This window comes from Lepidochelys kempii, chromosome 7, assembly GCF_965140285.1.
Source record: "Lepidochelys kempii isolate rLepKem1 chromosome 7, rLepKem1.hap1, whole genome shotgun sequence".
NCBI classification, from domain to species: domain Eukaryota; kingdom Metazoa; phylum Chordata; order Testudines; family Cheloniidae; genus Lepidochelys; species Lepidochelys kempii.
This window is the reverse complement of record NC_136386.1, coordinates 32,758,436-32,785,357: the sequence shown is the minus strand read 5'-3', so window position 1 is coordinate 32,785,357 and position 26,922 is coordinate 32,758,436. Positions and strand designations below refer to the sequence as shown.

Genomic DNA, 26,922 nt, shown 5'->3' with positions numbered 1-26,922 from the left:
GGGCACTGCATGGGTAGATTTTGAGAGACAGTCCGAGAGATGGGGGATTATTTTTGCTGTTATACAAATGGGGAAACGGAAGCACAGAGAGGGAAGTGACTTGCCCAAGGTTACACAAACGAGTCGGTGGTAGAGCCAGGAACAGAACTCAGGTGTCCTGCGTCCCAATGCCGGGCCCTAAGACCATTCCTCCTACAAAAACATCGACTCTGTCTCTAGTCTTTTGTAAAATCTTGCTACGACCAACCTGGTGTTCTGGACTTTGTGTCGAACTGTGAAATCAGTCCCTCTGCCTCCTGCTCTGGTTCCTTAGGCCTCATCTACAGGGGAAAGTCACATTGGTTAACCACAGATTTAAGTTATAGCTGGTTTCAACTCCTGTGGAGATGCTGTAAATTCGGTTTAATTTAACTCTGTTCCCAGTGCCATGCAGCGAAGCAGCTCAGTCTGTTCATTTTATTACGAAGCAGATTGAGAGAGGATCAGTTAGTGCGGGATATCTTCGTGGGGAGAAAAGCCCATGTGCCAAAAGGACAGAACTGGTCGGGAATTCGTCAATATGATTTTTGTTTGGAAAATGCCAGATTGTGGAAACCAAAACTCTGCAGAAACCCCTTTTGACACATGTAGCACGGGAAACTTCTCCAGATCCGGGAGGGCCACCAAGAGAGGCAGGCCGGTAGGGCACTTTCCTGGGATGTGAGAAACCCAGGTTCAAGTCCTTGCTCTGTCAGATTTAAATTGGGAGCAGGGTATTGAACGTGGGTCCCCCACATTCCGGGTGAGTGCTTCCTGGTGGGGGGAGGGCATAAGAAATTTTGTAGGGTTTAGGTTTCATTCTCCCATCAGAACAAAAACAAATGTTGAAACTTAACAATTTTCCATGCAATGGAATTGCTTGCCAGCCAGCTTTGCTACAGGGCTCTGAACCTAGCAGAGAAAGGCAGAAGAGGAACCAATGGGTGGAAGTTGAAGCCAGACACGTTCCAACTAGAAATAAGGCACCGGTTTTTAACAGTGCAGGTGATTAACCACTGCAACGAACTCTCAAGGGGAGTGGCAGTCTCAATCTTTTGAAGCCATCCCATCGAGGCTGGAAGAGATCGATCGGAGACTGGGCTCAATGCAGGGGTAGGTGGGTGAAATGTAATGGCCTGTGTCAGATGGGAGATCAAACTAGAGGATCAACTAAGCCCTTTTGGCCTGGAAATTAACCTCCTAGGCAGCCCAGCTTGAACCAGAGGTGGAACTGGAGCCACTCTCTGGCCTTTGCTTTGATCACACCCTTTGACCCGCAGATCGAAAACGAGGCCGTCCTGCGGCTGCTCTACGAAGAGGCCAAGTTCAACATCCTGGAGGGACGTTATCCGTGTGACGTCGAGGATTGTGAGCAGCTGGGGGCCCTGGTCTGCAGACTGCAGCTGGGTCCCTATGACCAGGACCAGCATACGGCCTGTGCCTTGAAGTAAGGGCGGGGGGCGGGCATTGCAGGGGAAGAAGGGGGGGCATGGTCTAGAGCAGGGGTATCGGTCATCTGGAGGATCAGGCTTTTAACTGTGGGCCGGGGTATAAGCTCAGGCCTATGTACTCCCCCTTGGATGCCCAGTAGATCTCCCACTGGCCTTGGTGTGGGACTGGCCCTGGGAGCAAGGGGAGAGCAATCTTTATGCAGTTGCTAGGGGGCTGTACGCTTGGTAGCTTGCGTAGGCCAAGCGCATTGCACAGGGGCTCTGTACATCCCTCCACCGTTCCCTATGTGCCACCTTCCATCTCAGGGACTCCCCGCAAACCCTGTCCCCAATCTCCCCAATGCCAGGGGTTCTGTATGCCACGCATTCCCTCTACCCCCATATCAGGGTTCCCCATTCTCCTCTCTGTGCCAGGGGTTGTGTGCATGCTCCCATCCCCCCCCCCATCCCCCCATTTTTCTGTTCGTCTGGGCAATCAGTCATTCGGGGCGTCAGCGTGTTACTCTTGGGAGGATGAGCAGGGAGAAGCGGGGGTGATGTTATGCTGGAGGCGTTAATAGTGCCATCGACTACTTGTTTGATTTATACACAATTGCACAAGTGCTTGACGCTGGCTGTGTGAATCAAATGGCAGAGGCTCCATGTGTCCTCATTATTTCCCCCGCCAAAATCCATTGGGTTCTGGCCATTGATGCCTAGAACATTCCCTGAAAATTCAGGGAATGTTCAGATGCAACAGTCAACAACTATCGTTACGTCTATACAGAGAAATGCCATAGAGCTTGCAAAGCCTGTATACTCAACTCCACCAGCTACTCTTCTGTTCCTGCGTTCAGTATCAGTCCAGGAACAAAGCTGTGGTCTGATTGTTGTTTTCCCACTTTGGGTCTTCATTCTCCCACCTTCCTTTCTCCTTCTCTCCACTCTCTCTTCCCTACGACAGTTGCTCCCCACCCCCTCTCCCTTTCCATCCGCTAAAATGATCAGCCGTGGAATGATCTGACACTTGTCCTCTGAGAGCTTGACCGCCAGTGAGAATAGTTTGTGTCATGGGGAGTGGACCCCTTAAAGTATCATTAGAGACTCAGGTGTGTCAGTTACATTCAGGGCAGTTTTCCCTCCCCCACCCAGAGCAATTAGTTCAGGCTCTCTGCCGACTCAGGCAGGCCTCACTATGTTGCTTGCACTCAGGGCATTCCCCCCACTCCATCTCTGAGCTATTGTGTCAAGCTCTTGGCAGACTCCGCAGATGCGGTGATATTAGTCACACGCCGATGACATTGGGAAGCTTTAGATTTTGTACCACTTGAATGTTATGCAAGCGACAAATACATCATACAGGCCACACTTGGTCTGCAGGCTGTATGTTTGACATCCTTAATCTAGTTGTGTACTTCCCTCCCAGAACTGGGAATGGAACCCAGGAATCCTGGCTCCCAGCCCCCTGTTCCTCTAACTCCTTTCCTGGAGCTGGGAATAGAACTGGGGAGCACCAGCTCCCAGGCCCACTGCTGAATGTGCTTTCCCATGCTTGGAGTCATGCTGGGAAATGAAGATGGGGCGGGTTTCCCCCACTCTCTCTGCAGCTGGACGCTCCTGGCAGGGGGAATGCTGATCCCAGAATGCGAGTTTGGCTGGGATCCTGAGCCAGGATAATAGCTCATTGTCCCACCCCGCAATGCTCTGTCCATGGGGCGGCTTAACTGGGCTTGCTTGTGAACAATGGTGCTATTCATTGGGGTGGTGCTGTAGCAGTGCAACACCCACCTCTCCTGGTGCGCCCCCGCCAGCCTGTATGTGTGCAGAACGGGGAAAGCCTCCCTACGTGGGTCGGCAAGAAAGGAGATGATGCCAGGGATGTACTCGTAAATGCTCTGTAAGCTGTGATGCTTCTGAATCCTGACGGTGGCAGAGCTTGAAATAGCACCCAGGAGTACTGGCTCCCAGCCCCCGCTAAGCACCAGACTGGTGGTCCCACACAAGTTACAATCTCTGGGGGAGCTGGAGAGGAAGGGGGCTGCCATAGCCTGGAGGGGGATGGTTAACTGGATCAGGCGGCTCCCATAATGGGGGAGGGTGGAATCTCAGTGAAGAGGGTTGCAGGGGGGAGGGAGGAGTCATAGCCCGGGAGTGGGGGGTGTTGAAGCGGGGGGAACTGTCCTAGCCCCATGGGGGGCTCCTGCCCCCCCTGTTCTGAGAGCTGTGCTGTCCCTGCAGGGAGAATCTGGAGGCCTTCCTGCCTGCTCACCTGTGCCGACGGGGGCACAGCCTGCTGACGGCACTGTGGAAGCGGGGGGCCAAGCAGCCAGCCTACGAGCAGGGACTGCTCCAGGCCTACCAAGCAGTGCGGGAGGAGGCAGCCTGTGAAGAGCCTGAGGCTCTGTGCCAGCACTACCGGGCCTATCTGCAGAGGTGCCACCAGCTGCCGTACTATGGGTGAGTCTGGGCACTTGGCTGCTGAATAACCTGGTAACTCCTGCACCTGTCAGTGGCGTGGGCTGGAGGCATTTGGTAATCCCAGCCCAGCAGTCCCATTAATTCCACCGTCTCCCCTGTTCGTGGTCTGCCCAGGCCCCTCAGGGGGTGACCTAGCTCTGCAAGAACCATTTCCTGGCCGGAGTGTGACAAGATCTCGCAGTAGCGCCTGTATCTTTGCTATCTGTGGGTCAGGGGACATGGGGGAGGAATATGGTGCCCAGGGGGACAAACCCCAAAGCCTTCCCAGTTCTGTTAGTGAGCGCTTGTGCAATCCGAGCACTTCCCTGTGCAAGGCCTATCTGCCGTGGTGCAACGGATGTGTCTTTCTCTCTCCAGCTGTGCTTTCTTCTATGGGGAGATTGACAAGCCAGCCCAGGGCTTCCTGCACCGGGGAGGGCGCAAGGCTGTGTCGGTCGCCATCAGCTTGGAGGGTGTGTACGTCATGGACAGCAAGGAGAAGGTAACGCTGCTCAGGGGATCCAGTGGCAGGGGGGTGCATGAGAGCTGTGCACGGGTACATATATTGCTCTTTTGGGGTCATGGCTGGGGGCTGCCTCTGGATCCCCTTATTCCCTACAGTGCCTTCTAGTGCTGCCCAGATCCTTCCTGTACCGCCCAGAGCCCCCTATGCTGCTCCCCACACACTCTAGTGCCTCCTAATACTGCCCACATGTATGCTCTGTTTTCCATAATGCTGAGCCAGTCAGTCCCCCTGCTATGGGGCCGGATCACAGACAGTGCCCCCTAGAAGGGAAAGACCCCATGTCCCATTCCCTACCCTGCAAGCCAGCCAGTACCCTCCCCTGCCCTGGGGCTGGATTGTAGCTGGCACTCCCTGGGAGAGAAAGGTCCCATGCTCCATCTCTCTTTCTATGGCAGCATGTCTTGCTGGGCCTGCGGTTCCAGGAGCTCTCGTGGGACCACACGTACCCCGATGAGGAGGAGGAGCACATTCTCTGGCTGGAGTTCGATGGGGAAAACGAAGGGACCCTGGTCAACAAGCTGCTGAAGATTTACTCCAAGCAGGTGACTGGGATCTCTGGGGTGTTTTTGGTCTCTGGGCCCCATCCAGCATCTGGCCGCCTCACCGAGGCAGCCAGCAAGCGGCAGGGGGTATAGTCCGTGCTCAGAGCAATGCTCCCATCACAGCACTGGCTGTCTTCCCCTACTGGAGCCTGGATTTGTTTCAAAGGCCAACAAACAGCCACCAGACTGGGAACAGGCTCTTCCTGGGGCTGGGTTAGAAGGGAAAGTCCCCAGGCCCCATTCCCTGAGCCAGCCAGTCTCCCCTGCATGGGGCCGGATCAGACCTGGAGCCCCCTCTAGAGGAACGGCCTCCTGTCCCATTCCCCACTTCCCTGAGCCAGCCAGTCCCCGCTGCGCCCTGGTGGGGAAGGCCCAGCTGACCGACAGCCCCTGCTCCCTGCAGGCAGAGCTGATGAGCGGCCTTATCGAATACTGCCTGGAGCTGAGCACAGCGGCGGAGCTGTCGGCCCCGGAGAACAGCAGCCTCCAGAGCCCCATGCTGCCTCCTCTGGCCAGCAAGCAGCGCCCCAAGCTGCGGCGGCAGAGCAGCGTGGTCTGCAGCCGCATCCAGCACCTCGCCACCATAGACTACGTTGAAGATGGTAAGCGGGGAGGGGCAGGGGGGTTGTCCCTTGTTGCGGCACCCAGCTAGGAGCCACCACTGGGGCTTCCCTGCCCTCTGCCAGTCCTCTGGAACCTCCTGTATCTCTCTCCTGCTCTAGAGCAGGGGCGGGCAAGCTTTTTGGCCTGAGGGCCACATCAGGTGTCTGAAATTGTATGGAGGGCCGGTTAGGGGAGGCTTTGCCTCCCGAAACAGCCAGGCATGGCCTGACACTTCCTCCCCCGCACTCCGCTTCTCGCCCCAGATGGTCCCCCCAGGACTCCTGCCACATCCAACCCCCCGGTTCCCTGACGGCCCCCCGGGGACCCTTGCCCCATCCACCCCCCCCAGCTCTCAGTCCCCTGACTGGACCCTCTGCCCCTAACTGCCCCCCACCACCCCATCCAACCCCCCCTCCCCTTCCTGACTGTCCCCCCGACCCCTGCCCCATCCACCCACTCCCTCGCTCCCTGTCCCCTGACCACCTTCTGCTGCCCCATCCAACCCCTCCTCTCCTTCCTGACTGCCCCCCTGGGACCCCTGACCCCATTCAATCTCCCTGTTCCCCGCCCTCTGACCACCCCAACCCCTATCCATGCCCCTGACCACCCCACCAACTCCCCTGCCCTCTATCCTGCCCCCTGACCGCGCTGCCTGGAGCACCGCTGGCTGGCGGCGCAGCTGCACCAGGACAGGCAGCTGCGCCGTGGAGCACAGAGCACTGGGTCAGGCCGGGCTCTGCAGCTGCGCTGCCCCAGGAGCTCACAGCCCCGGCGCCCGGAGCACTGTGCCGGCGGCATGGCGAGGTGAGGCTGTCGGGGAGGGGAGCAGTGGGGGAGAGTCCAGGGACTAGCTTCCTGGGCCAGGAGCTCAGGGGCTGGGCAGGACGGTCCTGTGGGCCACATGTAGTTTGTCCACCTCTGCTCTAGAGTCACCCCCAGTGGAGTCTCATAGCTCCACTATCACCCCATTACCGGGGGCACCAAACAGGTGGGTGAGTAAGTGGCAGAGCCTGAGAGAGAACCCAGGGGTCCTGGCTCCCAGCCCCTGCTACTGTAACCCACTAGACTCCACTCCCCTCCAGAGCCAGGGAGAGAACCCAGGCATCCTGGCTCCCAGCTCCCCCATCCCCAGAGTTGAGGATAGAACCCCCGTATCCTGCCTTAAACTCTGCTGTGACTCTCAGGAGCTGTCTCTCAGGGGAAGCAGTCATTTTGTTAGCCATTTTCAGCTCCCACCATTAAGCTGTGGCCCCGTGGAGTCCAGTGGGTGAATCCAGGGCTGACTTGTGCCCGTATCTCTCCTCCCCACCTTCTTACCCTGCTCCCTGGGCTCCAGGTAAAGAGATCAAGCGTGTGAAACCCAAGCGGACGGCCTCCTTCTTCACCCGCCAGTTCTCGCACGGCCCTACCTCCTACTCCGCTGTGCAGGCGCCAGTCGAGAGCCTGGAGCAGGGCTGAGTGCCGTCTTCGCCGGTGCACAGGGAGCAATGGACCGATCCATCTAGGGGCATGCCCTGTGCCCAGCACGCTGGCTCTCCTCTGGGCTAGGAGCCTCTCTAAGTTATTCTGTGTTAATTTATACCAGTGGGATCCCAGCTTGCTGCATCAGAAGTCCTGTCTAGTCCCTCTTCTGCAGCCATTCCAGCCTAGGCCCTTCAGTGCTGGGGCTCCTCTGGTTACGTTGCTTTGTGTGTTCTTTGTGGGCACTGACACCCCCTCCTCCCCCCCCCCCCCGGGTGGCGGAAGCCTCCCAGTGTGGTCCCGCTGTACCTGTGCGGGCACGACACCATTGGTTTCAGTTGGCACTGATGTAAATGAGGGGAAGAGCAGCCATGCCACCTCGCCGAGCCAGTGTTGTTCTGAGGTCATCTTGCCCACCCCTCCGCGCTCCTAGGCCTCTGAGAGCTGTCCTGATGGCGAGCGTGCTCTGCAGCGTTCCTGCCCCAGAGCTCTGTCTCTTTCCCCCGGGGTGAAGTGTCCCGTCGGGCCAGGCTTCACGGAGTGCAGGGCCAGAACCTGCCTGCATGTGCCCATCAGTGCAGCACATCAGGGTCCCGCAGCACCTCGCTAGTCCTGAGTGGGGAAACTCTCCTGTCTCCCCTTGAGGAGAGGGATTCGTCCGGTCTCCCGCGCAGGGCGGGAAGGGCTGCGCGGCGTTGGTCCATTCCCCATTCGATAGACTATTGAAGTGTCTTGGCTATATCCGCTGGTGGGTCGTTCCATTTTCAAACCTGTGCAGGAGTAGGGCAGGGAAGCGGTCTAGCGATTCCGACATAACCCCGCCTGCGTTTCTGGGTGAACTGAGTGCGTAGCAGCTTTAAGACCTTTTGCAATTCAGCTGGGTGAGTCTGATTTCAAAACTGGCCTCACCTCTGGTCCATAGCTAATTCAGTCCAGGAGAGGTAGGCATGAGGTGTTCAGTGAAGCGAAGCGGGGAAGATTGCTTTGCTGCCGACACTTCACTAAGAAAGAAGCCTCCTGTCTGGGCCTATCGGCTCAGGACATCTCACCGGTCCTAAAAATCCCTTCCTGCCCCAGGAACTTGGCCCGCTTTTTGGAGGGGTTTGTACGTTAGGCTTGTAAGTATCACCCTTTCTGTTGATGGGATATTTTTCTTGATGGCTGGACAAGTGAGTTGCTGGTGCAGGAAATGGGTGACTTCCCCCACAAGAATCTTTGTTCAGCTGTGAAGAAGGCACGCTGGGGTATTAATACAAAGGATCAGTAATTGACTGCAGCAGGTTTCCTCACTGGCTGTGCCTCTGTTGGAGGGAACAAGCTCCTTGCCTTTCTGAGGCTGATGGTTGGTCTATTTCAAGTTGTGTGTGGTGACATGCCAGGAGTCCAAACTGCTTTGCCTTATCCATTCAGTACAGATAGGCTGTTTTGAACGACTCAGCCTGTGTCTTGGTTTGGACTTGAGCCAAAGGGGTTTAGATACACCAGCCCTGTTAACTTTAACAAGAGCGGGACATCTAAATCTCTTGCTTCATTTTTGAAAATCTTAGCCTTAAAACCCCAGCACTGCACACTTTCCTGTAAGTGCTTTATTTCCTTAGTGGGGAAGAGCTCTACTGGGTGCTTCTTAAAGGACAGTGTTGCTTGTTAATCCCCAACCCCCTTTTTAAATCTGCTCTGTTCAATCTAGCGTGGGTGGAGACATCCTTTCAATGTGGAAAAAAACCTTTCAGGGTGGGGTGTTTAAAGGGACAGTGTGAATTTAGTCTCTGAACTCCTGTTGAATTTCACTGGGAATTGGGTGCTGACTGGAAACCATAGCCTTGCTTACCGCAGTGCTGTTTGGAGAGCGGGAAGCAAGCTGAGAGTGTGAAAGTGGAATAAGTCAGTTTCCCCATCTAGACAAACCCTTGGTGGCTGGCAGTGGCTTTGTGTGCTTGGGAAATCTGGGGGAGGAGGGACATCACCCAGGAGTATTGAGAATCTTAAGCTATACAGACCTGCCAGCCACACACCTCAGCTGCACAAGCATAGCACGTGCTCCTGGGCTCCCCAGTCTCCATCATGCATGTGCCCTTGGAAATCTCTCTCCTATGGCAGCGAGGGTTTTCCGGGGATTGTACCACGACCATTTGCTTGTCTCCTTCTCAACATCTCCCCCCCCCCCCCCCCCCGCCAGGGAACCAGGTGTTCCTGCTCGTGGATTGACCCTGGATGGCAGTTCATTCCCCTGCACTGCCTGGACAGGGTAAACGGCCATAAGCTATAGATCTAAACTGCTTAGCCAGTGTTAGCAGCACTGGTGCCAAAAAAACTTTGCATTCTTCCCCCGGGTGTTGGCAGCTGAGCCCATGGTGCGGTTGGGGTGAGGCTGGCATTTTGATCTTCGTGTCTTAGATTTCCAAAAGGTTTCAGGCGCCCAGATCCCATTGAATTTCAATTGGATTCCCCTGCGCTCCTTTGGGAAAAAGCACTAGTCCCCATCTGTTGGTTTTGAGCACTTGTCAATGCCAGTCCGGTTTCCAAACTGATCAGCAATCAGACTGCTTGGAGGGTGAGACTGTCAGTGCCTAAGGGGTCAAAGTGTTCATCTCCGGTTTCCCTTGGGGATTTCCAGGTGGGCTTGTCCTCCGTTCCTTCGGGCCCTCCTGGCATTGCAGTGTCGTTAAGCGTGGATGTTGCTGATCCAGTGGCAGCAGGAGGGGGAGGCGTAGGCAGACTTTCCTGTGGGGCAGAGTTTGTTCACGGATGGTAAGGTAGAAAGATAGAGTTTATTTCCGTGTGTTACCAAGTGGCTTGGCTGGTTTCAGAACCTGTTTGGCAGCAAAAGTGTGAGGTGGGGGAGATTCGGTTTGGGGACCGGAAAAAAAATAGGCTCCAATTATTTTTAGGCTTGGCTGGGAAAGCTGCAGCACTTAGTGGAAGCAGGCCGGCTGCTTTGCCAGGGCTGGCTGCATTTGCACCCAAATGGCATGCAAAGCTTTGGCTCTTGTCAGGGACAGCCTGCATGTTGGGAGGGCTGGATCGGTGCTGACGAAGACGCTGATACAGCAGACTTTTAGATATGGCAGGGGTGGAAGCACCAGTGGGTTAGCTAGGCCCAACTGACAACTTGTCTAACTTTCCTCTGGCTTGTAGCATGTGCAGTCCCACGATTCGCGTATTTCTGGAGCGTGTGCCGCTGCCTTAGGGCTTGGCTACACTGACCTCTTATAGTGCTCTAACTTGCTGGCTCAGGGGGGTGAAACCCCCCCCCCCCCCCCGAGCGCAGCAAGTCTGAGCGCTTTAAAGCGCTAGTGTAGACAGGCTCTGAGCACTGGGAGCCAAACCCTCGTGGAGGTGGATTACCAGGAGCGCGCAACCACGCTCGCACTTCAAAGCGCTGCTGCAGGAGCACTTCGACGTTTCCAGTGTAGCCATGCCCTTAGGGCTAGGTCGGTCAGTGACTCTAGGAGTTCTCCAGCTGGGGCTTGGAGCCAAGTGCTGGGCTCTGTCCTCATCTCAGTGTTGGAAGGGGGTCTGCTATAGGGACTTCATAAATGCTTTTGCTCCATCTGGGTCCTGGTCTGATGTCTAGCTCTGCCAGCCGGTGCCCTGGCTCCAGCCGTTCTCCCAGTGCGATGGCACTGCCCTTTCTGCTTCCAAGCCACATCTGTGGTCAGCTCTGCTCTTTCCCAGTGCCGTTCTGACCCAGTTAGCCTCTTGTACCACTTTGCACTAACAGGAGCCACAGCACAAAGGCGCAGGACAGCGGTGAATCTGGCTCCAAGCGCTGAATGGAGCGGAGGTGGGGGTTGCTAGTGATTTGAGAAAACGCAAAAAATACAGGGCATGATCCTGTTTCAAACCAGGAGGCTTTAGAACCTTCCCTGGGGTGCCTGTCCGTTTCTCACTCTACTGCAGAGTCACCATGTTAATGTGAGCATTGAAATGGTACCCCACCGAAAGCATCCCAGTCTCGTCAGGGGTAAAAGAAAAGCACATCGGTTAAAGGTGACAGCCACGTTTTCTGGGCAGGAGAACTCTGATATCCCATATGCAAAAGCTGGGCTCTTCTTGTGCCATGGGACTGAAGCACAAGGCTTTGTGAAACAGACGTGGATTCTTGCAGATTTGGAGTGGAGCACGGGGTGGGGGGATAGTTTTTCTCCTGCGGTGTCTGAGGTCTGGGAAGTGAATGCAGGAAGGAGCTGGGTGTGCGGAAGGGATGTGGAGGAGCTGCTGCAGCTGGGAATGAGCCACAGGTCAGCTAAACCCGAGGTCCCTGGGTTTCAGTAGTGATTCTGGGGGGAGCCCAGCCTGAGACTCCTCCAATGTGACTGGATTTTCAAAGGGCAGGTGCTCAGCAATTCCTGGAAATCAGGCCCCTTTTAAGGGTACCCAAAAGTTGAAGCACCCAAAATCCTGAGTCACTGTTGAAAACTCTTGGTTACGGATCATTCATGTTAAACCTGAGACACCCAGTGTCTGAACCCTGAATACTCTGGGTTATGTCATGTCAGTAGAAGGTACCTTGAAGCAGCTTGTCTCTTTAATGCTGCAAAATCCTTCAGAGCAGACCAAAGGCCTATATTTTGCATCTGGTGTGAGGTTCGAGGTTCACTGCAGTAACAAGTGGGTGTGAAATACCGCTGGGTCCTTGCATGCACTGGGATAAAATTGCTACATGACGCTGATGGAACCAGGCCCAAAGCATTCAAGGTTCCAATCCCCCTCCTTGCAATTAGATTCAGGCTGAGTTGGCGCTTTGGTCAGTGCCTATTGTGTGCTCGGTTTTGGGGACTGCCATGGGGGCTGTTAAAAATGCTGAGCTCGGCCTTCATTCTGCACTTCCTGTTCAGCTTGCAGTTAGCAGTGTGGGAGGGGCCGGGGGAGAAAATAGTTTGCCTCTTAGCCATTTGCAAATGCTAGTGCTTGCATAACTGGACTCCTCCTTTTCCTAGGTCAAATGTCACAAGAAACTGCTCTAGCACAATTGCTGCAATGTTTTGGGTTTGGACGATTTTTTTTTTTTTTTTAACCATATAAACACTGCTGTTGGTTTGAGGTTTGGCTAAAAACGCAGGAGGGGAGTTCTTTAATTACACTTGGGCAACATTTGGACCCGCTTCCTCTCATTTTTGGAAGGCAAAGGGCTACTGTTTTGGTTTCACAGATCTAAATAATGCCCCCCCTAGTACTTTACAAATGATCACTTGGTGTGTCTTCCTCCTCCTCTGGTATATTTCACAACAGTTGCAAGAAGACAGCTTTGTACTCTGACGCACTTATCCAGGTCTTCACTGAAGCTGTGCTGTTTACAGCACCTGGGATCACTGTTGTGTTGATTTAGACCAGCTGATGTTCTGGCCCATTATCAACATAAAACTCCATATTATTAACATAGGTTTTGAAAAACCTACAACACTAACTAGTTGCCATGTGGAGAATTTTTCACCATTGGTCCTGTGTCTCATTTTTTGCATTTACCATTAAAGTTAACTGGTCGGTTTCCCTTTTGGACATCAGTTAGCTTTCTCCTCCTGATGCTGTTGTATTGTATTTGGGTCTCTGAATGGCATTTAAATCCAAATAACTTTGTCACTGGCTTATTTTATTTAAAAATTCCAAAAAAAGTCTCTTCACAGCAGGCTTTGTAAACCTTCCCCTTTGTTTTGTGTAGAGTGAATTTTGGGTTCTGTGCATAAGTGTTCCTTTCATTCCAGCCTTCTTCTATGTTTAATTCTAGAAGTCTGTGGAGTGAGATCCATATTTTTCACTCTTGGCAAGGTTGCATGTCTTGTTTGTCTGGTGCCATGATGCCTTTCGGGATAAAATTGCCAACATGTGTCTTAAACCACGATCCATACAGCTGGATCTAAGATCAGTTTATGCCAAGCACTTTGTAAATGTGCCTTTAAATGCAGTGCCATGGAAGGAAATGGACTGAAATGTATTCTCTCTGGTAGCCAGTAAGCAAATCATTCTAATATTACCTGGAGGAATTGTGCTTTTCCAGGCTGGATTCTGCCCTCAAAGAGACCTGAGTTTGTAATGGAGAATCAAGCCAATAATTCTGCACGTCTGTCTGAACTGCATCATTCTGTCTTGTGCTCATTGTATCTTGTATCTGGAAGTGTTGATTCTTTTGTGTGATGTGTGTGTTTGAATTCCCCTGATCTGGAAATGTCATACCTGTCAACAATATGCAACACAAAAAATGGCCTTCTCTTTTTACTGATTTCTGTGTGGATTTCATTTTTAGAAGGAAAAAAAATTGTGTACATACTAATATTTTTCTTTTGTATGCTACAGATCACTCTTATAATAAAGAGGCTGTTTTCAACAAATAAGGTACTAATTTGAGATCTGTTTATAAAAGGTACTGTCTGAAAAACCAGGTGTTAAGGTGGGCAATGTTAATTACAGCATGTGATTGAGGAAGGGAGGAGAGAACTTGTTTTCAAAGCTACCCCATTTCACATGTTGTGTCTCAGTTTATCTATGATCATTATAAAATCACTTCTGTCTTAAATACTTTCCTGGCCCCCATCCCTATAGCATCTGAACACTTCACAATCTATAATGTACTCATCTTCACACCACCTCTGGGAGGTAGGGCAGTGCTATTATCCACATATAACAAATGGGGAAACTGAGGCACACACTAAGTGACTTGCCGAAAGTCACACAGGTCAGCGTTAGAGCAGGGAACCAAACGCCAGTCCCTCAAGTCCTACTCTAGCATCCTACCTGTTTGAGGGCTTTCCTTCCACCCTCCCACTTCCCTGGTTCTTGTCATGCAGACAGCAAGCAGCAAAAGACCAGAAGTCCAAAGTGCAGACAATGCAATGTTTATTGGGGGTTAATTTCCGGCAAGTATGATTCCCATTTCCCTACCTACTGCTTGTTTGACCCTCGTTTATATAGTAATATTCTCAGCTATACCTTAACCAGTCATTTTACTGAAATCTATCTAAACCAATCCTAACATATTGTAACATAGTTCTCTAACCAACTATATCCCACTACCCTAATTAACTTACACCTCGCAAAATTAATTATACAGCAGACAGAAACAATTAGAGAACCAGACAGATTAACAATAGAAAAGTGGGGGCCATAAAAATAATACAGAAATGAGGGTTTCACAATTATCGATAAGTAATTTCTTGCCGGATACGATGTTATCAATCTGTTTTTTTTTAACCATCTTAACATCTGTTTCTTTATCTGGTGGTGATAGGCACTATCAGGACAAGATCATAACAACACAATACCACCTTATTTCAGTGTGACTGGTTTGGAATGTGCGGATGTGACCGTATACTTCCCAGCTTTTGGCTGCCCCTGCTGCTTAGCCAAAGGCCTTAGCCTAAGAGCAAGGCCTCAGACTATCCTAGTGAGAGAAGGCCCATACACAGACGGACTTGTGATTTGGATTCTTTTTTTTATACCTCTATAACTAGCTAAGTGATAAAAATACACTTAAGTTCTTAAAGTATAGGCCTTTACAGGCAGGCCTGCATAGCTATATTTTAACACTACCCGCTGGGCCAGCCTTCCTATTCCTCAAAGTTCATTTATGCTGTGAAACCCCACTTATGAAATCACTCCATAGTCTTAGTCACTCCAGATCAACTTGTCTCTTTTTGAGTCAAGAGGTGGTCATTCTAACGCTAGCAATTCAGAGGAGGAATGTAGAGCAGAGATGTGAGGAGGAGGAATGTGGGAAGATGGTGGTTGCTAGACTGCATCAAAGCACTGATGCATTTATTTCAGTACCCACATGCTAAGAGTGGCCTGTGCCAGCTGGGTCAGCGGAAAGTGCAAGAATCCAGGTGGTATGTATTTATGGGATAACTTCCCCCTTCCTGACCACTAGTTAGGTAGTGGCTGGTTTATGTCCTGAAGAATGAAGGTTTATGTCCCTTCCAAAATATATATGTGTGTGTGTGTGTGTGTATTCTTATTCTGGATGTTCTTATCCATAGAAATGTTCAGTCCTTGGCTTGTCACCTCAGAACCATGGATGAAGGTGAACAAAGGGTTAAGAGGAGTTGGTCATTTAGCCCACCTGGTTGCACCTGTCCTGGAGGGTGCGTTAGGCCTAATTAATGAGGAAACTCAGCTTGGGAGGGGATGGGTGGTGGCATATACAGGAATTTTAGAGCAGAAGGGGCCTGGAGGGAGAAACTACAGTCACTGTCTGTAGGAGGGAGTGAAGAGACCTGTAGGAAATAGGAAGGATCTTGCAGGTCAAGGAGAAAGTCCAGGGAAAGGCTTGGTAGGAAGAAGACCAGGGAGGTGGCAGCAAGGGGTCTAATGAGGTGGCCCTGGACTGCCTGTGTAAGGGGACTGTTGGCCCCTTACTGAAACTTAGTGGACTTTTTGGCTGGCCCCCTCCAAGTACCAAAAGAAAGAGGAAGGGCTGATGGGAAATCAAGATTCTGAGACCACGCTCCAGGTCAGCCTGACTGAGAGGCAGGCAGGCCAATGAGAGAGTCAGGAGTGTGGGGTCCCCGTACTCCCTGTGAGCTGGAGCTGCCTGGTCAGAGGGGCCGAGCTAAGGAGAGAGCAGGAGCCGGAGCAGCCCAGGGAGCAGATCCATGCTGGGAGCAGAGCTGCAGCGGGAAGAGCCAGAACCAGGGGCCACAGGAGCAGCCGAGGGAGAGCAGCCGTGGAGCTGGGACGGGAGCAGTCTGGACCCAAGTATAGTGAGCAGCTGGGGAGAGCAAGGGGGACCCTGGGCAGGGAGACTCCCCTAGCCAGGAGGTCTTGCAGGCCGGACTAGGAGGGGGGATTGATGGGGGAAGAAGGGCCCTGCCACCTAGCACCTGAGGCCACTGCCAGAGCGAGTGTCTGACTCACTGCACCCTGCAGCACAGCCAGGGCCTGGGACAGGTGAGGAACAGACTGTGAATGACCCTTACATTCCAGAGATGCTGTTTGTGGTGTCCCCATGACACAGGGTGGGGGGATGGATTTTCCTTTCCCATTTTTTCCTTATTTTTTTTTAAACTGGTTGCTGTTTACTAAATTGTATTAGCTTTAAACGGTATGTAATGATCAGTGGGTCAGGGAAGTGTCCAGTGGGGAGAGAGCACCCCGGAGTGGGGACAGCCTGTACCCTGCCCTAAGTGACCACAACAAGGTTGGGGGTTGAGCCCCCAGGAATCCTGGGCCAGCCTTATTGGGGTTACAAGGACTCTGCCACACAGGAGTATGGAAGGGGAGCCCTTGAGGTGAGACAGACCTCTGGGGAAGGGAGTGGGAGCAAGGACTCAGATCTTTTTGCTAGCTAATTCCACCAGGGTAGTGTATAAGCCAGGAAAGTTCCCCACAATAGCAGGACAAATCCTCCACTTCCCCTGTCCTAGGTCCCTGGCACTGGACTGGAACCTAGTTTAGAGGGTCCACCAGACACTGATAAGGTGGTGTGAAGGCCCTGAAACACGGATCTGGATAGTTGGAAGCCCTGATAAAAAGGTGCATAGACCACTGGGCCCAGGCTCGAGGGCAGCAAACAAGACTGAGGCACTGGAAGGAGAACTAGGAAGGCTGGCCCAGTACGTAGGAAGCTATTACTCCGGAAGGGTTGGGACTAAAGCCCAGCTGGCCAGACAGCTGAGCCATGTGAAGGAGACAGACCATGGTAGGGCCAGATCAGCTGTCAGCAGGGAGTGTTAGATGAAGTGAGCCCACTATGCCACACCCAGCCATCGGGGGTGTCCCAGCAGTGAGTAAACTCCTCCACAATCACCTTGTTGCTCAGGCTAAGTACATAGGATGGGGAGAATAGCTGCTCAGAGTTAAGTGCTAGTTTTCCCTAGCTGTATGGGGAGTTTTGTTTGTTCTTCAAGTGCTTGCTCATATCAATTCCAGTTAGGTGTGTGCCTACGCCAACACACTTTTCCCTAGCAGCTACCCGTCGGGCCAGCTGTGGAGCCCCCTGGAGTGGCACCGGTATGGCGCTCTATATACCACCCTGCCGACCCACCCCCTTTTCAGTTCCTTCTTACCGCCATTGTTGGACCAGTGGTCTCTTGCGTGCAAGTGTCCTACTAATCCCTAGCTCTTCTGTTAATCTCTGTATATAGTTACCCATTGTTAGTTAATAGTTCTTCGTTAGTTGTTTCTCGCTACTTAGCAGGTTGTGGGGGACTCCCCCTCCAACACGCGCCCCACAGGGCCTCGGGGCATGCCGTCTCAGGGCTTCAAACCCTGTAGTCCCCGCGCTAAACCGATGCCTATGGGCGACCCCCATGGCTCCTGCCTCTGGTGTCTGAGAGAAGCCCATCAATGGGACAAGTGCAAGATCTGCAACTTTCAAACCTAGCACCAGGAAGGAGAGGGACATACGCTTAAAGCAACTCCTCATGGAGTCAGTCCTCCTTTTGCAGCAGGACCCAGCCCCAAGCGCCTCGGTGCAGACCAATCCTCCTGTGGAACTGTCTGCGGTGCCGAGAAAGGACTCTGCACGCCAGCCCAGGAGCCGCAGGTCCCCCGGGCCCCAGAAACGCTCTCCCCGGCACCACTTTCATTCCCCAGCTGCCCTCAAGAAACAGACCAAGGGGAAATCCCCCCAGCAGGTTGCTACAGCTACTGCACCCATGGAAGGGGACGGACAGGGTACTGGCCTATGGCCGGCAGACCCTCGGGCCGCGCAGAGCCATCGCAGGTCCCTGTCTCTCCTGGACTCACCACGGCTGCATGTGGGGGAAGTTATGATGCCTTCCACCCTGGACACTTTTGAAGCCACTAGGGGGCTCATCGAAATGACGGCACCTAAGCCTCCCATATGAGGGATAAGCCTCCACTCCTTGGGAGCATGGCATGGTCTAGAGGCAAGCCTGCCATGTTGGGTCCGTCTGCCCCCTGACCTGGATTGCCGTGCCGCTCTGAGTCCCAGCACCGTGCTTATGCCCCGCGCCAGTCTGACTCGCGGCACCAATCCGACTGGCGGCACTGGTCCCATAGTCCCGACCCTTGGAGCCGCTCCCGTTCAAGGTAGTCGTTGGCAGATAAGTCATGGTCCCGCTCGAGGTCCAGGTCCTGCTCTGTGACCTCACGGCACTGTTCTAAGCACCAACCTCAGCGTGCATGCCATTCAAAAGGCAAGGGAGCCTAAGGCAAGACATTTTGGTGCCCCAATGGCAGTTCTGGACTCCTTGGGCATACCATCAGGCCCAGGGCACCCCACCAGGTATTCCACTGCACCCCCCCCCCGGTCCTCCAGTTCGGGATCTCACCTCCCAGAGGCAACTCTCAGCTGCCCACCCAAGTATCCTCCGCAAAACCTGGACCCAGCACCACGTTGGCTTGCCGAGGCTACACCCAGTGACCGTGAAGACCCGGTCCCTACAGATCAAGGGGCCACCACAGAACTGGTCCTACCAGTTAGTTCCTCCTCACCATCCCCTGATGACATCTGGGCCACCTCCCATGGATTACAGGGCCCTGCAGGAACTCCTCCGACAAGTAGCCCTGAATATGAATCTTCAGGTGAAGGAAGAGGTAGAACGGGAGGACCCAATGGTGGACACCTTGGCACCAGAGGGCCACTCTAGGGTAGCCTTACCCATTATAAAAACTATCCGATCCAATGCCAAAACCATTTGGCAAACACCTGCCTCCATCCCCCCTACGGCCAAGGGGGCCAAACGTAAATACTTTGTTCCCACTAAGGGTTACGAGTATCTCTTCACCCATCCTCTCCCATGCTCTCTCGTGGTGGAGGCGGTGAATGAAAAAGAGAGGCAAGGTCAGCAGGCTCCCGCACCCAAATCAAGGGAGGCTAAACGGCTTGACTTGTTTGGAAGGAAAATTTATTCCACAGGGGGTCTTTCTCTCTCTCAGGATCACATACCAGCTTGTGGTCCTGAGTAGATACAACTACAACTCATGGTCCTTGATCCTAAAATTGAAGGAGCGCCTCCCCTCTGAGTCGCAAGCGGAGTTGGGGACCATTGCGGAAGAGGGTAAAGCTGTTGCCCGGACTTCTCTCCAGGGCTCCCTTCTCTCCAGGGCTCACCTTCAGGCTATTAAGTGAAAACGTTGCCATGTAGCCAAGACTTCACAGTACCACAAGATGCTGCAATCCAGATCAGGTCCCTGTGGTTGGAGTGCTTGCTGCTATAAGAGTGCTGTACCAGGACACGGCCTTCCTCAAACACTGCACTGCTGTCCACAACCTGGTTGCCTCCCCTCCTTTCCTGAACTGTCTATCCTGCTTCTACCGTGCATGGTCTCTTTCTTTATTACATCAGACCGATGGGTGCTCCGCACGGAAGAGGCGGGATAGTCTATTCAATTCTGCTCTTCCCCTCCCTCCCATCCACCTTGCCCATCCCTCTTCAGGGACCCTTCTCACGAACAACGTCTCATCCAGGAGCTCCAGGTTCTTCTCGCCCTAGGAGTGGTGGAGAAGGTCCCTCAGAAACTCAAAAGCAAAGATTTCTACTCCCGATACTTCCTCGTCCCCAAAGTGAAGCAGGGCCTCAGGCCCATTCTGGACCTGCGGGAATGCAACAAGTTCATACTCAGCGTGAAGTTCTACATGGTCTCCCTAAGCACAATCATCCCTTCCCTGGACCCGAGAGACTGGTACGCCGCCCATGATATGAAGGACACTTATTTTCACATATCTGTCACCCTGACTCACAGACAGTTCCTCCATTTCATGGTGAACAATGTGCATTACCAGTTCACGGCCCTCCCGTCTGGGCTTTGCACAGCACCTCATGTCTTCACCAAGTGCATGGCGGTTGTAGCAGCCTTTCGCCGCCACGACCGCGTGCATATTTACCCTTACCTGGACGACTGGCTACTCCGGGGCCGCTCCCGTCAGCAGGTGGAATCGCAGGTGCAACTAGTCAGAGACACATTCAACTGATTAGATATCATACTCAATGTCAGCAAATCAGTGCTCACCCCAGCTCAAAGGATAGAGTTCATTGGAGCCATTCTGGATGTGATTCAAGTGAGAGCATTCCTGCCAGAGACCTGTCACCTAGCCCTCTCGCAGATAATCAGCAACCTTTGCAGCTTTCCTACCACCACGGCAAGGCAGTGTCTCAGGCTGATAGGTCATATGGCATCCTGCACATACGTGGTTCAACACACCAGGCTGTGACTCAGACCCTTGGAACCACGGCTCACATCTGTGTATCGCCCGCGTCACGACAGTCTGGACGCAGTGCTGACCATCCCTCGGAACACCCTCGATTCCCTATGGCGGTGGCTGAATCCCCACGCGGTAAGCGCCTGGGTTCCTTTTCGCTCGCCCCAGCCCATCTTGACCTTAGTCACAAACGCGTCTGCGCTGGGCTGTGGAGCACATCTGGGAAGCCGGACAACTCCGGGCCCATGGCAAGTAGTGGAGCTGGTTTTACATATCAACGTCCAAGAACTCCGGGCGTCCAAGATCCACCTCACCTGCCCAGCTTTTCTGACGCACTTGCAGGGCCACTACGTAGAGGTGTTGACGGACAACACAACAGCTGTGTTTTTATATAAACAAGCAAGGCGGAGCCCGCTCATCTCTTCTCTGTCAGGAAGCCCTCCTACTATGGGACTCTTGCTTAGCCCACTCATCCTTCTCCAGGCTTCATACCTGCTGGGCATTCAGAATGTGCTGGCAGACAGTCTGAGTAGACGTTTCCACACACACGAGTGGTCGACTCGCCCGGACATCATCCACTCCATCTTCTGCAGTTGGGGGTTTCCCCACATAGAAATGTTCGCCACACGGGCCAACAGAAAGTGCCCAAGCTTTTGCTCCTTCAGGAGCCACAGCCCGTGCTTGGTTGCAGATGCGTTCAGGATTCCATGATCTGGGCGGCTGCTATACGCCTTCCCACTGATCCACAAAGTGCTTCTCAAAGTCCGCAGGGACAAGGCAGATGTCATTTTCATGGCCCCAGCCTGGCCTCGCCAGTGCTGGTACCCCACACTTGTTGGTCCAGCCACTGATATGGCTACCTCTCATTCCCGACCTCATTACACACGACCACGGTCACCTCCTTCATCCAGACCTTCAGTCTCTCCACCTCATGGCCTGGAGAATCCGTGGCTGAATCAGGCAGAGCTCGCCTATTCAGATCCGGTGAGGCAGGTACTTCTGGAAAGCTGCAAGCCGTGTACTAGGGCCACATACAGGGCGAAATGGAAGAGGTTCTCCAGCTGGTGCGCCCAAAGGCAGGTGCTCCTGCTCCAGGCTCCCATTCTTTGTATCCTGGACAATCTCTTCTGTACCTAAAGGACCAGCATCTGGCGTTTGGTTCCCTCAAGCTCCACGTCACGGCTATCTCAGCCTTTCACCCAAGCGATTTTGAGCGTTCGGTGTTTGCTTACCCCATCGTGGCACATTTCCTGAAAGGCCTGGAGAAGATACATCCCCTGATGAAGCCCCTCATCCCGGCCTGGGACCTTAACCTAATCCTCTCCCAGCTCATGAGCCTTTAGCTTCTTGTTCACTCGTCTACCTCTCTTGGAAAGTAGCTTTTCTGGTGGCTATCACCTCAGCATGACGAGTGTCTGAGCTGTGGCCCCTCACCTCTGAGCTCCCATACACAATTTTTCATAAAGACAAGGTAGAACTTAGGCCTCATCCAGCTTTCCTTACCAAGGTGGTGTCCTGCTTCCATATTAGCCAGGACATCTTCCTGCCAGTTTTTTATCCAAAGCCACACAACAGCCCTCAAGAACAACAGCTGCATTCGCTGGATGTTAGGCGAGCGCTCGCTTTCTATATCGAGTGCACAAAGCTGTTCTGAAAGACGACCCAGTTGTTTGTTGCTATAGCAGATCCGATGAAAGGATTGCCAGTCTCTTCCCAGTGGATCTCCTCCTGGATCACAGCTTGTTTCCGCACCTGTTATGACTTGGTGAAGGTTCCTCTGCCTGCCATCACAGCTCAGTCCACGAGGGCACAGGCCTCGTCAGCAGCCTTTCTAGCCCAAGTACCTCTCCAGGAAATCTGTAGGGCTGCGACGTAGTCTTCTGTGCACACCTTCATGTTGCATTACGCCATCGTCCACCATTCTAGGAATGATGCGGCCTTCAGCAGAACAGTACACCTCTACCCCGATATAACGTGGTCCTCGGGAGCCAAAAATCTTACCGCATTATAGGTGAAACCACGTTATATCGAACTTGCTTTGGCCTCGAGCATTTCCGTTATTAATGGTCACTTCCTGCCCCCTAACTGACCCCCTAAGAACCCCTGACCCATTCAGCCCCCCCGCTCCTTGTCCCCTGACTACCCCCTCCACAGATCCCCCACCCCTAACCACCCCTCCCAAGACCCCACCCTCTATCTAAGCCCCCTGCTCCTGGTCCCCTGACTGCCCCCTCCAGAGACCTCCCCATCCCTAATCACCCCCAGGACTCCACCCCTGACAGGCCCCCCGGGACTCCCACGCCCTATCCAACGCCCCTGTTCCCCGTCCCCTGACCGCCCCGCCCCCAGAACCTCCGAACCATCCAACCCCCGGGCCCGGCTCCCTTAACACGCCGCTCAGTGTTGGAGCCAGACACGCTGGCGCACTGATCCGCTGGTATGCACAGCCCCGCCTCCCAGAGCGCTGCTTTACCGCGTTATATCCGAATTCGTGTTCTATCAGGTTACGTTATATCAGGGTAGAGGTGTACTTCAGTCGGCAATACCTTGACTCCAACCTCACCTCCTAGGTAAGGCTTGGAAGTCACCTAACTGGAGTTGATATGAGCAAGCACTTGAAGAAAAACCGGTTAGTCACCTTTTGTAACAGTTGTTCTTTGAGATGAGTTGCTCATGTCTATTCCATCCCCCCCGCCTTCTCCTCCGTCGGAGTAGCCAGCAAGAAGGAACTGAAAGGGAGGTCGGGCTGGCAGGGTGGTATATAGAGCACTGGATCGCGCCACTCCAGGGGGTTCCACAGCCGGTCCGACGGGCAGCTGCTCGGGAAACGTTTCCGACAGCCGCGCACACGGCCGTGTGCACACCTAACTGGAATAGACATGAGCAGCACATCTCGAAGCACAACAGCTACAGAAGGGGAGTATCTGATTTTTGTTGCTGTCAGAACAGCTCTTCAGGGTGTGGCACCTGGCATCACGGGGGGAGGCCCAGGCTCAGTTATGGTGGGGTCTGTGCAGCACCCAGTGCGACAGGGACCCTAATCTTGGTTGGAGTCCATGCAGTATCACTGGGCCCCCACACCCAGACCCAAGTGGGGCCTCTGTACTGCCATAAGCTAGAAAATTTTTAATAACTCAGGCCGAGACTTTTTTTAAAAAATGACTTAATGATTTGGGGACTTCAGCCTGACACATTTGAAAAGGGGCTGGTTTTTAGTGGGTGGGTGGCCCATTTTTTGCTGCCTCAATTCAGGTGCCCAGTCAATACAGATATTGAAAATCTTGTCTGCAAGTAAAATCTCTTGCTGGAAATCCAAGCCAGACAACACAAATGAGAAATAAGGCATACATTTAACAGTGCAGGTGACTGACCATTGGAATGAACAGCCAAAGGAAGTGGAGGATTCTCCAGCTCATTTCAAGACTTGGATGCCTTTCCAGAAGTTATTCTAGTCAGTTACAAGTTATTGGGCTCAACACACCAGTAGTGGGGTGAAATTCTCAAGTCTGTGTTATACAGGAGGTCAGACTGGATAATCTAACACTCTTCTGGCCTTGATCTCGATGAAGAATTCTTCGCTGCATTGAAAATCTAAGCTCAGAGACTTGAGGCAGGAAGGGTCCATTGGGCTTTTAGTCGAGCAACCTAGTTCTCTGCTTGTGAAACTTCTCTGCAGAATGAAGGAACTGAAAAAACACCTTGCAGAGACAAATCCTGCCACGAGGTGGTGCAAATGGACCGTGTCCCATGCCTGTTTGTTTTTCCACCCATAGGACTGTTTCTGTTCCTTTGTTCAGAAGCAAAGCTTGCTAGGCCCCCCCCCCCCCCCCCCCGATGCCTCGAAGGCCCATGGGGACAGTGCTGCTTCTGTCGGTTGTGCTGTAACATTTTCAGAGCACTCAAAATGTGGCATTAAAAAAATTGGGCTGGACAGCAGCAGCCAGTGCTAAGGCCCCATGGAAAGGGGCAGAAACAGCTGGATACAACAAAAACTGCTGTCTGGAACGCACACTTGTAGTTCTGCCTTTGCCTTGTGCAAACTAAAGGGGGTCTCGGGTGGAGGATGTCTTCCTAGGGTCCTGTCCCAGGCCTTGGATACAGTATCTTGTGGCATTTAAATGCTTGTCAGCTGGTATTTGTATCTACGCCATCTGTCTGTGGCTCTTACATCCCCTGCTGCAACCCCACCTCCACCACAGATCTGAGTGCCTCACACTCTGTCAATAGAACAGGAGGACTTGTGGCACCTTAGAGACTAACAAATTTATTAGAGCATAAACTTTCGTGGGCTACAGCCCACTTCATCGGATGCATAGAATGGAACATATAGTAAGATGGTAGACAGATAGATACAGATATATACAGAGAATCATGAAAAGGTGGGAGTTGCCATACAAACTCTAAGAGGCTAATTAATTAAGATGAGCTATTATCAGCAGGAGAAAAAAACTTTTGTAGTGATAATCAAGATGGCCCATTTAGACAGTTGACAAGAAGGTGTGAGGATTCTTAACATGGGGAAATAGATTCAATATATGGAATGACCCAGGCACTCCCAGTCTCTATTCAAACCCAAGTTAATGGTATCTAGTTTGCATATTAATTCAAGCTTAGCAGTTTCTCCTTGGAGTCTGTTTTTGAAGCTTTTCTGTTGCAAAATTGTCACCTTTAAGTCTGTTACTGAGCAGCCAGAGAGATTGAAGTGTTCTACCGGTTTTTGAATGTTATGATTCCTGATGTCAGATTTGTGTCCATTTATTCTTTTGCGAAGAGACTGTCCGGGTTGGCCAATGCACATGGCAGAGGGACATTGCTGGCACATATCACATTGGTAGATGTGCAGGTGAACGAGCCCCTGATGGCGTGGCTAATGTGATTAGGTCCTATGATTGTGTCACTTGAATAAATATGTGGCCAGAGTTGGCATCAGGCTTTGTTGCAAGGATAGATTCCTGGGTTAGTGTTTTTTTTGTGTGGTGTGTGGTTGCTGGAGAATATTTGCTTCAGGTTGGGGGGCTGTCTGAAAGCGAGGATTGGTCTGTCTCCCAAGATCTGTGAGAGTGAGGGATCATTTTTCAGGATAGGTTGTAGATCTCTGATGATGCGCTGGAGAGGTTTTAGTTGGGGGCTGAAGGTGACGGCTAGTGGCGTTCTGTTGTTTTCTTTGTTGGGCCTGTCCTGTAGTAGGTGACTTCTGGGTACTCTTCTGGCTCTGTCAATCTGCTTTTTCACTTCAGCAGGTGGGTATTGTAGTTTTAAGAATGCTTGATAGATATCTTGTAGGTGTTTGTCTCTGTCTGAGGGATTGGAGCAAATGCGGTTGTATCTTAGAGCTTGGCTGTAGACAATGGATCGTGTGGTGTGTCCTGGATGGAAGCTGGAGGCATGTAGGTAAGTATAGCGGTCAGTAGGTTTCCTCCTGTGAGGGAGGGCAGTGCTGTTACACTGTGACACAGAGAAGCTTTGTCTACGTTGGAGCTGGAAGGTGTAAAGTCCAGCTGAAGGAGACCTGCTACCACTGGCTAAGTGGGGTGAGCTGCAGGAGGGGCCAGTGTCTCAGGTGGGTACATACTTGAGATGGCCAGCTCCTGGCACTGCAGCTATACTCTGTTTTAGCCTGCTAGCTAGATGAGAGCAAGCATGGGTATGTCTCCTTGAACTGTAGACATGTCCTTGGTGACTTTCCCAAGGTCATGCAGGAAGTCTGATGGTGTTGGGACTTGAACCTAGGTCTCCCAAGTCCACAACTAGTGCCCCGTCGCTGGGCCAGTGCTACCCCAGTATGACTTCCCTGTGGGGGACCCATTGACTTGGAATAAAAGTGGCTTCTTTGATTTAGCTAAAACCCCATCCCAAATGCCATAAATGAAACCAAAAAAAGACCTCTTCTACTGGAACAACAATGTCCACCTGGGAGAAGAAGTTGTGCCTGTTTAAATAGATGGGCTTAAATTTACACCTCAGGCTATTAAGTGAAAACGTTGCATGTAGACAAGACTTCACGGTACTAAAAGATGCTGCAGTCAGGGTCAGGTCCCTGTGGTTGGGGTGCTTGCTGCTGTAAGAGTGCTGTATCAGGACACGGCCTTCCTCAAACACTGCAGTACTGCTGAATCCATAGTGCAGAGAACATGGCATCTAGGCATTGCTTGTTGCGGAGCATTTACTGAGCCACTTTGCTCTTTGTGAGAGCTCCGGAGGAGGTGTACGTGAGTGTTTCCGTGCACTGAATCCACCAGGGGACAGGGCTGTCTAAGGGTTCAGTGAGATAGCAGCAGGGGTGGGAACAGAACCTAGGAATCCTGATCCCAGCCCTGTCCCTTGTTTTAACCTGCTAGAACCCACTCCCTTCCCTCAAGCTGGGACTAGAACCCAGGGGTCCTAGGACCCACTCCTTTCCAGAGCCACAGATAGACCCAGGAGTCCTGGATCACAGTTCTGTGCCTTGATGATAGCTCTTTCTACCTCATATATATCTATAGCCTTGTAAAGCTCAGCAAATCTATTTCAGTTTCTCTCTCATGAAATGGACACTGCTGTCCCAGGAAGTGTGCCCATAAAACCCCTCTCTAAATAGTGTGGCCAGGCCCAAGCATTCCAAAATCATGAGACTGGCTTAAAAAAAAAATCACGAGGCTTTTTTAATTAGCAGTGTTGGGTCTAGTCACTTTGCCTGCTGGGTTTGGAGGCCTTAGGGGTCACATCTCCAAGCTAACGAAGGCTGCTAAGCAAAACCCAAATCCAAATGGAGGTGGGGAGTGCTGGCTCAGCTGCTGCAAGGGGCTG

General features: G+C 52.5%; 1 protein-coding gene across 3 annotated transcripts in view; it reads left to right on the top strand.

The window, feature by feature from the left end:
* Positions 1-26,922, top strand: part of FRMD8 (FERM domain containing 8) — a 41,781-nt gene that overhangs the window by 5,832 nt on the left and 9,027 nt on the right. For 2 of the 3 annotated variants that reach the window (XM_073351947.2, XM_073351946.2), the window contains 6 exons: positions 1,299-1,465; positions 3,687-3,905; positions 4,284-4,407; positions 4,827-4,973; positions 5,377-5,575; positions 6,913-13,250. In XM_073351947.2, the coding sequence (XP_073208048.1) occupies positions 1,299-1,465; positions 3,687-3,905; positions 4,284-4,407; positions 4,827-4,973; positions 5,377-5,575; positions 6,913-7,034 (978 nt within the window). In that variant the 3' untranslated portion in view covers positions 7,035-13,250. Of the gene's footprint in view, positions 1-1,298; positions 1,466-3,686; positions 3,906-4,283; positions 4,408-4,826; positions 4,974-5,376; positions 5,576-6,912; positions 13,251-26,922 lie in introns of those variants that run through there. The other variant, XM_073351948.2, reaches the window with a different exon arrangement.